The sequence below is a fragment of the Salmo salar genome, chromosome ssa23 (assembly GCF_905237065.1).
Source record: "Salmo salar chromosome ssa23, Ssal_v3.1, whole genome shotgun sequence".
Taxonomy (NCBI): Eukaryota; Metazoa; Chordata; class Actinopteri; order Salmoniformes; family Salmonidae; genus Salmo; species Salmo salar.
Genome location: NC_059464.1, coordinates 20183694 through 20196059, shown reverse-complemented (window position 1 = coordinate 20196059; position 12366 = coordinate 20183694). Strand labels below are relative to the sequence as shown.

General features: G+C 44.3%; 1 protein-coding gene across 1 annotated transcript; it reads right to left on the bottom strand.

Moving 5' to 3' along the window:
• Positions 1-3546: 3546 nt before the first annotated feature.
• LOC106584133 (transcription factor MafA) lies at positions 3547-12042 on the bottom strand. The gene is made up of 5 exons (XM_014169032.2): positions 11835-12042; positions 7957-8773; positions 7512-7793; positions 6348-6566; positions 3547-5488 (listed from the first exon to the last, which is right to left on the bottom strand). Exons 2-5 carry the CDS (start codon positions 8578-8580, stop codon positions 5342-5344), a joined length of 1272 nt encoding a protein of 423 aa, XP_014024507.1. The 5' UTR covers positions 8581-8773; positions 11835-12042; the 3' UTR covers positions 3547-5341.
• Between the last annotated feature and the right edge of the window lie 324 nt (positions 12043-12366).

Below are 12366 nucleotides of genomic sequence, written 5' to 3'. Positions count from 1 at the left end.
AGGGCAGTTTTATTGCTTCTTTAAACAGCACAACAGTTTTCAGCTGTGCTAACATAATTGCAAAAGGGTTTTCTAATGATCAATTAGCCTTTTAAATGATAAACTTGGATTAACTAACACAACATGCCATTGGAACACAGGTGTGATGGATGCTGATAATGGGCCTCTGTACGCCTATGTAGATATGTAGACAATGTCTACACTGTATTTCTGATCAATTTCATGTTATTTTAATGAACAAAAAATGTGCTTTTCTTTAAAAAACAAGGACATTTCTAAGTGACCCCAAACTTTTCAACAGTAGTGTAGGTGCACAGGTTCCAAAGACAAATTGGAGTAAACAAGGTGACAGACAGTGACGCATTCAATACCGCCTTGCACACTCTTGCCTACATCTAGCAGATCTATGACGTAATAATTAGTCCAAACAATTGCAAACAAGAGTTTCTATTGGACAAATTCAGGAAGGTTTATTCCTGTTTCGTTCCGTTTGCTTCCGTTTAAGAAACGTTTTTCAACAGAATTGGTGGACCATTCTTGATACACACGGGAAACTGTTGAGCGTGAAAAACCTAGCAGCGTTGCAGGTCTTGACACAAACTGGTGCGCCTAGCACCTACTACCATACCACTTTCAAAGGCAGTTACATCTTTTCTCTTGCCCATTCACCCTCTGAAGGGCACACATACACAATCCACGTCCCAATTGTCTCAAGGCTTAAAAATCCTTTGTTACCTTGTCTCCTCCCCTTCATCTACACTTATTGAAGTGGATTTAACAAGTAACATCAATAAGGGATCATAGCTTTCACCTGGATTCACCTGGTCAGTCTATGTCATGGAAAGAGCAGGTGTTCCTAATGTTTTGTACACAGTGTATTTAGTATAGTTTTATTTTTATCTATTTTTATTTTTATGAAATTCACTGAGTAGGATGGTCCTCCCTTTCCTCCTCTGAGGAGCCTCCACTGATGTGCATGTTTAAGTCTTTGGGCATACAACCTACTACTACTGTACATGTGTTAATATTTGTGTGTGTTTCTGCGGTCACTTTATCCCTTGGGCAGTGAGGCTTGGCCTGATTACGTCTAAATTCTAGCATATTCTCTCTCTCTCTCTCTCTCTCTCTCTCTCTCTCTCTCTCTCTCTCTCTCACTCTCTCACTCACTCTCTCTCAATCTATGTTTGTCTCTCTGCTTCTCTCTGTGTCCAGCTGTCTGTCTCTCTCTTTCTCTCTGTTTCTCTCCTCTCATATTATCTAAATCTCTAGCGTCCAGTGGCGAAATTAATGATCTGGAAGCCCCAGGCAAATGCCAGTCTAATAAAGCCATGGCAACTGCCTGTTTTACAAACAGTGGGCCCACCACATGGATGGGCATCTATATGGTAGGCCTACCATATAGATGGGCATTCCTAAAATTCCATTTCAGGTAACACTGTAAGCTATAGGCCTACTTAGTAAGCACGTAATCTTTATTAAAAAATTTGCAGACTATGTTTAGTTTAGATTTTATCCAGTCTGGACCAGCCTTTATTTGGCCCAAACATAGATTTCTTTAAATTACGTATTTTCAACTTTTATTCAGAACTGTAAATGAACTTAATTTCATCTTCCGAAAAATACGTATTTTCAACGTCTGGAAAATATTTATTTTCACCTTTCATTCTGAACCTAAATTGAACCTTCAATGTCTGGAACAAGAAGTATTTTAGTCATCTTTTCAACGTCATTTCGCTTAACAGGACTATTCTAGTAGGGGTGGCAATTATTTTGTCTCGGATCGTGCGGCAGAATGGCCAGGACCCAGGGGAGGGTTCTTGAAATGTAACATCCAATCAAACCCAGCGGACCACTCAAACCGTTTTTGCAATACAAAATTCTCCAGACCTCCAAGGGAGGCGTGACAGTGAAGTGATTTTGGATGTATGACAACGCAAGACTACTACTAATATAACATGGAATTGTTTTAAGATGGCCATACCAAGGATAATTTAGCTATTTCAGTAAACATTTTAGGACCCCTGTAGGTAAAAAAACATATTTAAAAATGATTTGATGAAACATTGAATTTGGCCTTATTGCTATTAGCCTATAGAAATGCATTGAATAACAGATTAATTCATGGAAAAATCAATAGTTAAAAATGTAATCAAAAGGAAGTATGTTTGACGTGTCTGTCTTGTATCTGAGAGATATAAAACAGCACATTCATTTTTCGGCCCAGTAACTTCAAGGCCTCCCGAGTGGTGCAGCGGTCTAAGACACTGTATCGCAGTGCTTGAGGTGTCACTACAGAACTGGGTTCAGCTGGCCGTGACTGGGAGATGAGTTGGTGCACAAGGCGTGAGGTGGCGCACAATTGGCGGCGCACAATTGGACAGGGGTCATCTGGGTTAGGGGAGGGTTTGGCCGGCCGGGATTTCCTTGTCCTTGTTCCTCTAGTGACTCCTTGTGGCGGGCCTGTAAGCTGCCTGTAAGCTGACTTCGGTCGCCAGCTGGACATTGTTTCCTCTGACACATTGGTGCGGCTGGCTTCTGGGTTAAGCGACCAGTGTGTCAAGAAGCAGTGCGGCTTTGCAGGGTCGTGTTTTGGAGGACGCATGGCCCTTGACCTTCGCCTCTCTAGAGTCAGTAGGGGTTGCAGCGATGGGACAAGACTGTAACTACCAATTGGATGTCACGAAAAAAGGGGCTAAAGAAAATACATATATATATCTAGCTTAAACAGACAGATTTTACATGTTTTATTATTATTTCTTGAGTGGAGCTTGGGGGAGCCTCAAGCGGAGAAATTATTTCTATATTATTTTGTATATTTTTATATATCTATATTTTTTAATGCCCAGCTCATGAGGCCTCTTGATGATGTGAGGCCTGAGGCAATTGCCTCTTCTGCCTAATGGTAAGTCCACCAGTGCTAGTGTCTGTTTCCCGTCTCTCTCTATCCCGCTCTCTGTAAAGATAATTTTACAGAGGGAAAAAAACACATTTACATTTTTCACCTTGAATATTTTCTAGCTGAGAGTGTACGAATGTGAATTCATTTACGCATCACTGGAAACTGTGTGTATTTTAACATATGTGTTGTGTGCCTGCCTGAATGTGAGTGCGAGTGGCTGTGTGTAACTGTGAGTGGGGTGAGTGTTCATGTAACTCTGTGTACGTCCTCTCCACACAATGCTACAATGGACTCCGGCAGTGAGCAGTCACGGCGCTATTATAGCCCTAATCCTGTCCCTATTATACATGCCAGAGAGTGAGCGAGAGACACAGAGAGGGAGGCAGGGCCAAGGGTGAGGTCATCCCAAACAGAGCTCAACCAGGGTCACTGCCTCTCTATAGATGGACACAGAATGACAGAGAGATAGAGGGAGAGAGAGATGGAAGAGCGGATGAAGTAAATAGAACAGGTCTACAGGAGATTGGAAAAGTGGGAGGGACAGAGAAGGGATAGAGAGAGGGATTACTAGGTGTTTAAAGCACAAGTGAAACGGAGACAAAGAGAAAAATTCAGAGAAATAGTGGAAAAGAAACATAGCTACCAGGGATGGTAAAAATATTGTCTTTATTTCATAGGAAACCACACTACAACAGGTGCATAAGCCATGATGGCAATAATGATTGTAATCCAACTATTGAAAATAATCAGAAAGATAATTGAAATATTGATTTATCCTGCTTGGAAATAAAAGTACACACTAAGCTTGTAGATGAAATTGTAAACCAGTAAAATGAAAATAGTAAGAATTGGTACATAAATAAACAATGAATAAATACAGTGAATAAATAAGTGAATACATAAAACAGATGAATCAATGAATTAACCTACACCTAGCCGAAACAAATAGCTCTAATGTAGCTACCCTGGTAAAAATTTCATGAAATGTCTCTGAATGTCTGCATTTTCTTGCATTTCACCCCAGTCTTTGAGAATCCACAGTGTCCAGCTCTGTGGTGCTTGTTGCATTATGGTTGTCGCTCTCTTACAAAAGTGTTTTCAGCACACCCTAGCTTGTAATATTAAAGTTTGAAGACAGTACACAGTCACACATATCATTTTGCACTCCGTTGCCTTTTTTTGTGGATTTTCTTTGTACAGACCAAATTGACCACAACAACTACATCAACCACAGTCTCTTGCTTCACGTCTTAGTGGGAAAACTGATTGATTGTGGCGTTCCTACAGTACAAGTTGACAGAAGAGCTCTCTTGGGATGTCCATTCATCCTCTTGAAACAAAACACCAATCACAGATAGCACACTGCAATTATTCGTCATTGTCATAGTTTTGTTATTTTCAACAAGCAAAGTATGGATTCGTTTGCATGCTTTTTCTAAATGCATAAATCTATAAATCTCTTTATTCATTTAGCACAACCACAATAATACTCTCAGGAAAATGATCCTTTTACATTCTTTTTCTATGATTATTCATCTTTCAAATGTGATAGTGAGTAACACGTCTTGGTGAGCAAAAACATCTTGGTAGGCAACTGTGAAATATTATGCAGTACAACTGCATGTCATGGACACTTGAAGATCATCCTGCACCACCACACATCCTGCACCCCCACACATCCTGCACCACCACACATCCTGCACCACTGCACTACTCAGACCTTTGGGTTTCCAATGAGCCCAGCTGACCTACGCCATCACACTGTGTTGGGTGTTGTCAGTGTGTTGTCAGTGTGTTGTCAGTGTGTTGTCAGTGTGTTGTCAGTGTTTGTCAGTGTGTTGTCAGTGTGTTGTCAGTGTATTGTCAGTGTGTTGTCAGTGTGTTGTCAGTGTGTTGTCAGGAAATGGATTCAACCCAGCCATTGTCTGGACATAAGTTCATCTTTTCATTTGTTCTGCTTGAAAGAAATATGCATAGATCAGTTGATAGGGGCGATGAATTATACAATGGAGCTTTTTATTGAAGACAAGCCCTTGGTTTCGCATTGCTCAGTCTGAGGATGACCTGTGCCCTTCAATGCCCTGATTTCACCAGTGCAGGATGCATCCTGAAAATGTCTCATTGGGTCTTGGTCCTACTATGAACGTCACAGTGATATCAGTTTTCACCATTAGTCCTGTTTATGAAGAAATATAGGGAACGATTCTAACCCTTAGTTAACAGTCCACCTGATTGCTCAGTGGGCTAATTTGACAGTCATATAGGACCTTGTCCTAACCCCACTACTCGCCTGCCAACCTTCACACACGCAAACACACACCAAACCCTCCCTCCCTTCCTCCCCAAGTCTGATTACTCAGTGACAGCCTTATTTAGGCTGACCTCCTCTTTCACACACCGCTCACATCCCGCACTTTTCTGTCCTCCACCATGGGTATATCCTCAGAGGAAGTAATCAGGGGGTGGTGAGGGGGAGTTGTTGGCGCGGATAGGTTGAGCCTTGTTTGTACTGATGAGCTTCTCATAGCGAGCCTTGTAGGCGTCCCTTTCTCTCAGCACCCGAGAGAGCTCACACTGTAGTTGTTCCAACTGAGGAGAGAGACAGACAGGAGAGAGGCAGAGAGGCGAGAGACAGACAGGAGAGAGACACAGAAAAGAGACAGACAGGAGAGAGACAGAGAGGAGAGAGACAGAGAGGAGAGAGACAGACAGAAAAGAGACAGACAGGAGAGAAACAGAGAGGAGAGAGACAGAGAGGAGAGAGACAGACAGGAGAGAGACAGAGAGGAGAGAGACAGAGAGGAGAGAGACAGAGGAGAGAGAGACAGAGAGGAGAGAGACAGACAGGAGAGAGACAGAGGAGAGAGACAGAGAGGAGAGAGACAGAGGAGAGAGAGACAGAGAGGAGAGAGACAGACAGGAGAGAGACAGAGAGGAGAGAGAGACATAGAGGAGAGAGAGAGGAGAGAGAGAGAGGAGAAATACAGATAGGAGAGAGACAGACAGGAGAGAGACAGACAGGAGAGAGACAGAGAGGAGAGAGACAGACAGGAGAGAGACAGACAGGAGAGAGGAGAGAGACAGACAGGAGAGAGACAGACAGGAGAGAGGAGAGAGACAGACAGGAGAGAGGCAGAGAGGAGAGAGACAGACAGGAGAGAGACACAGAAAAGAGACAGACAGGAGAGAGACAGAGAGGAGAGAGACAGAGAGGAGAGAGACAGAGGAGAGAGAGACAGAGAGGAGAGAGACAGACAGGAGAGAGACAGACAGGAGAGAGACAGACAGGAGAGAGGAGAGAGAGAGAGATTAGAGAGTTCTTAGAGCTTTTATTTTGGAGTTGTTGGCAGTGGTGTGTTGTTATTGTGTGTGTGTGTGTGTGTGTGTGTGTGTGTGTGTGTGTGTGTGTGTGTGTGTGTGTGTGTGTGTGTGTGTGTGTGTGTCCTACCTGTTGTGTGAGGACGTGTTTCTCGGACTCCAGTGCGTGGCGGTGCTGCAAGCGTTTGTAGCGGCAGGACTGGGCGTAGCCTCGGTTCTTTAGCGTACGACGTTTCTGCTTGAGACGCACCACCTCGTCCTTACTGACGCCGCGCAGGTGTCTGTTCAGCTCCCGCACTGACAGGCTCACTAGCTGCTCGTCCGAGAAACGCTCATCCACCCCACCACACTGCACACAGAGAGAGGTGGAGAGAGATGCTTACTTCAAAATGTTGACATGAATTCCAGTTGTGTCTGACTTACATATAGTAGGAAATAGGATGGAGCTGGTATGGTGGACTAGTTATAAGTAGGCATATACGTAATACTGATGTACGATTACAGTCTGCTCGTCTATTTAAGAATGATTCTGTGATTGTTTGTGTGTGTCTGAGTTGTGCATATGTGGTTGTGTGTGTGATGTGAGTGTGCCTAACTGTTTGTGTCAGGAGGCACATTTTGGCAGCACATGTCCATAATCTGTCAGGTAATCTGACTGAGTGTGAGTGACAGTGATCAGGATTATAGACGGCAATAATAGCAGATATTATCATAAGCTCACACTGTGCTTCATGTACTGTACATAGAGATACTCTCAGACACCTGGATGGGGAATGCAGCTATAGTACAGTACTGTACTTTCCATATACAGCAGCACTAGCAGCCCCACACACAGCTCCCTTTACTCTTGCTAAACCAGGGGAGACCCTGGAGTTATTGATGTAGCCTAGTAAGTGTTAGCTTTAACACAGCTCATTTATCAATGTTGACGCATTACAAGTACATGCGTCTTATTACTACGTTTATTTCAGTATTCTGCACTTGCCCCTGCAGGACAAATAATGCATTTTTAAACATGTAAGGTCTTCAGCCAAACTCATTGTCATCTCAGTGTCGAGGCATGTTTTCTATACTGAAAGCAGGTACACGACATGCACCCATAATCACGTTCTAATGTTTTAATCCCCATCCCTTACAGCATGATCCCTCTATCACCTCTCCCTCCCCTCTCCCATATACTCCTGCTCCGTCCAGTGTTGTGCTATTGTTGCTAGCCTTCCCACAGTGACACTTATCTCAGTTATTCTACCATCTGTCGTTGCGTACTGTCATGCCCCCTGACCCCATTAATTACTTGGAGGTGATGATGATGGTGATGATGATGGCCATGCATGGGGTGGTGAGGGTGGTGATGATGATGATGTGGATGATGGTGATGAAGTCGGCCAGAGGGGCTCTGGGGCTGTGGGTAGGTTGCTGAGGAAGGGTTGGCGTTAGGGAGTGATTGGGGGCCAGAGGAGAGGTAGAGGAGTGGACGATGGCACATATCTGTCCCCTTGGAGCAGGAGATGTCACCTCCACTGTCACTTCCTGAATCCCCGAGGTTACTGCTGGAACTCTGGGAAAGCACTGGAAACTGAGAGAGAGAAGAGACGCAGTGGAGGGTTGGAAAGAGGTTGAGAGAGAGAAATAGAAACACTGATTATAGTCTATACATGTCATTACGAACCCACTATCAAAAGTGAATAACAATATATTATTTACAGACATCCTTAGACAAGTTGGACAGTGTTACACACCTGCGAGCTAACAGCCGCAGCAGCTGAGTTCAGTAGAGCCTCCACTGCGTCCTCACAGCCCAGGAAGCTGCCAACCGGCCCCCTCTCTCTGTCTCCCCGTTCTGGCCCTCCTCCCAATGCCCCCAACAGGGATGCAGGCCCCCCCGGCTCCCCTCCAAACTGCTGCTGCAGTGCTGCCAGCCAGATCAGGTCTTCCAAAGAAGCAGGGTTAGGACCCTGGGCACCCCCATGGGAGGGGCTACCCTCCATATTCCCCTGAGAGCCAGAACTGATGCCAGAGGTGTAGCTGTTTGAGATGGACAGGGGAAAGGAGATGGAGGAGGAGGAAGAAGAGAGGGAGGAGGAGGCTGAGGGAGGTGGGTGGGCATCGCTCAGCGTTGGAGAGGGGGGCAGGGAGTTGTATGGGCTGGAGCTGAGGCTGGAGTCCTGGGGAGGGTGGTTGGTGTAGGGGCCGGGGGAACTGGAGGGGTCGAGGGGGAGGCCAGACTTGGGGAGCGTACAGGAGGGAGGAAGAGGAGGACTGTCAGGCTTCACCTCAAACTTGAGGAGGTCAAAGTCATTGAGGTACTCCATGGCCAGTGGACTGGGGGGGAGGGAGGGCATGGGGAGAGAGGGAGACGACATGGCCAGCGCTTTGGGAACAGACTGAGTTTGTCCGTGTGTCAGGGTTGTGTGTTAATCCACCTCTCTGTTTTAGTGCAAAAGCAGTCCATACACAACCACAGGCCTGATGCCTCCAGACTCTCAGACAGCCCTGGTGTCCAGTTATGGACTGACTGACGAATGTCCTCTGTGGAAAAATCAGTCTTCCTGTGTCCTTGTGAGAGAGAGACAGAAAGAGAGAGAGAAAATGGCATAGATGATTGTTCTCTCAAAGTTGGTACAAAGTCATCTCTATGTGTTAGGTAGACAGGAACTGAGGTCAAGATAACATCAATAGGACAGAGAAGAGGACAGGATGTGGGAAACAAACACAAGAACAACAATCTGGCCATAGACAGAAGAACAGAACTGAACACTTCATGCTGCCAATGACCTCTTCACCAGACCTCTTTCTGTGTGTCTTACAATTTGTCAGCATGCACAAGTAATAAACCAGTTACAAAAGAATGATATCAACTTTCCAGAAAGTACAGAAATCAGGACTGTCACCTTGTGCAGTCAATGAAGTGATTCTACAGCAGTATGTTAGGTAGTGCTGTTCTCCGGTGTGAGTATATGTCCAATGGTCTGTTTGTATGTTGAAGTATTAAGCGACTAATCCTCACCAGATCCCCATTGTCCCCCATAGACACACACACACACACACACACACGCACACACACACACACACACACACACACACACACACACACACACACACACACACACACACACACACACACACACACACACACACTGATACATGTGTACATGCTCATACTCGGCCCCGCACACACACACACACACACACACACACACACACACACACACACACACACACACACACACACACAAATCAACATAATTTGGATATTCCTATATCGACCTGTATCTACCCACTGATAGCAATTATGTTTTATAGAAATATGTCTTACATTCTTGTCTTACTATATGACTAACACTCCTACTTTAAGCCAGTCGTAAACATGCTATTAAGCAGCAAAGACCAATGTCTGATATAGGCTTTATCAAACAATAGAGACTTTGTTTTTTTGACACCATGTGTAACATCACATGACTGGAATGGGGTGATAATGAAATAATTGACCATAGTCAAGTCCCACTAATCTTTTTCACTGAGTCTTGCTGTCTGTCATTTCAATGCTATCTGAATTTCAGGGAAAAACCAGCAAACACAGTGCACTCTAGATCAGGGTTTCCCAAACTCGGTCCTGGGGCCACCCCTGTGTGCACATTTCGTTATTTTGCCCTTTCACTACACAGCTGATTCAAATGACCAACTCATCATCAAGCTTTGATTATTTGAATCAGCTGTGTAGTTCTAGGGCAAAAACCAGAGCGTGCACACTGGGGGCAGGACTGAGTTTGGGACACCCTGCTATAGATAATGAACTGCAATATAATATAACTTCTACCCCATCTCACAGCTTCAAAATGTTCGTAATTGAAAGACATATCATTCATTTCATAACCTAATAAGTCAAAGTATATTTTCATTTTTCAAAACACATTCACTAGCATTAGCATTCCCAATACCAAAGGAGATTTCCAAGCCCATGAAATGTAGGGCTCATTTCAATCCGTATCGCTGAAGTTAAACATTACAGCACATGTTAATATAACATGATGAGGGCGATGAAACAATGGAGGCTCCATTCATTTTCACAGGAGGGAAACGAAGTGGGCGGGGGGACCATTGGGCGATGCGAGCATTGGCAAGGGAGCTTGAACAGGGCGGAACCAAAGTTGGGGAAAGCTGAACTTTATGCAAATACTACATGATGTCACAGCGCTACTGCCCAATCGAAGCTCACTAAAGCTTCCAGCCCTTACTAGATTGGCTGTTTATAACTAGCAGTACCTAGTATACTTGTTAGCTTGCTAGCACCCACATGAGGACAAAGTTAGCGTGGGGAGGTAAAATACGAGTGCTAGTTAAGAAGGCCTGTTACAGCGTGAATTCAATTTAAACGCAATGTTCCTGCGTTAGCGGAAATCACTGCATATGTCATTCACGGTAAACGCTGCATATGTCATTCACGGTAAACGCTGCATATGTCATTCACGGTAAACGCTGCATATGTCATTCACGGTAAACGCTGCATATGACATTCACGGTAAACGCTGCATATGTCATTCACGGTAAACGCTGCATATGTCATTCACGGTAAACGCTGCATATGTCATTCACGGTAAACGCTGCATATGTCATTCACGGTAAACGCTGCATATGTCATTCACGGTAAACGCTGCATATGTCATTCACGGTAAACGCTGCATATATCGGCTCAATCCGGAATTACCTTAAAATGTATATCGCACAATCTGTACCGCTTCAATGATACAGATTGAATAGTGTCCTAAATTCGATACAATTTTTTTGTTTTTGCGGTTTCAAAGCAAAGTTTGTGAATGAATGAAGACCTGTAACTTTTCTCTGCTGTTTTATTCCTTAAGGGAAATTGAACTAAGAAACACTTTATACAGTGCAGATAACTTACCTGAATATTTTATGAATAAATATGAATTGCACTACAACAAAAAGTCTTACAGCAGGAGACCTCAAAGGCATTCTCCAACATTCACTGAACATGTCAAAAGATATTAAATTCATACAGAGACGCTCCATCTCTCTGCATTCTTTTTCATGTTAGAACGTTTTGAAACTTCGACTGTTGCCTAATTACCACAAAACAAATACAGAAACAAACTGAAAAACTGTCTGATCATGTACAAGTGCCTATTTCTAAATACAGTGCTAAATGCGTACATTTGAAATAGGATTCAGGAACAACAACCACAAAATGAATAGGACACCATCACCCACTATTTCCACAACAAATAATCAGCAAAAGCACTGGTTATACTGATGATGAACATCGTCATTAATGTCAAATGAATAATGATAACTCATGTCAGACAGATGTTTCTACTGGTTCCACTCCAATGCTCAACACATTAATTGTACCCCCTGATGTCCCCAATGGACCGTGACAGAGAGAGAGCAAACTGTGATGGGGCGCCCCAGAGGCCTCAACCTGGCTTCGGCCCAGAGTAGAGGGAGAAAGAACCGACAGAAAGAAAGAGAGACATGGGGAAAGAGAGAGAAAATAGTAGAATAGAACTAAGGAGCGATAAAGCCCCGAAAGAGAGAGTGATGAGAGGGAATGTGAAAAGGATGTGTAGAGATGGACAGGTTGAAAAAAAGTTCTTACCGTAGGTCATAGACTGGATGATAGGTTTGGAGGTCCTCTCACCGTTTCCCCCCACAACAGTGACTAAACTGAATGAGTGATTTACAGACACGCGTACACAGAGAGAGCGAAAGAGAGAGAGAGAGAGAGCGTGTGTGCGCATGTGGGTGTATATGGTACTCTGTCACTGAGTATCACTGCCCCCTCTCTCTCCTCTCTGTTGCAAATCCCTCTCTCCCTCTCTTCGTCACGCTCCCTCTTCTCTCTCACCCCTATATCCCTCTCTAAAGCCATGGCTCTCTGCAAACATGGTTCAAATTTCTCTCTCTCTCTCTCTCTCTCTCTCTCTCTCCCCCCAACATACACCTAGGTACCTACACCAATCCCCCTAGCCAACTCTACATACACACACACACACACACACACACACACACACACACACACACACACACACACACACACACACACACACACACACACACACACACACACACACACACACACACACACACAAACACCAGTTTCTTCTACTATCCTTGTGAGGACCAAACAA

Bases quoted from the DNA above. Each gene is read 5' to 3' on its own strand.
- LOC106584133 (XM_014169032.2), bottom strand. From the start codon at position 8,580: ATGTCGTCTCCCTCTCTCCCCATGCCCTCCCTCCCCCCCAGTCCACTG. The intron at 7,794-7,956 runs GTGTGTAACACT...TCTCTCTCTCAG, and splicing joins CTGCGGCTGTTAGCTCGCAG to TTTCCAGTGCTTTCCCAGAG. The intron at 6,567-7,511 runs GTAATTAATGGG...CTCTGTGTGCAG, and splicing joins ACCATCATCATCACCTCCAA to TGTGGTGGGGTGGATGAGCG.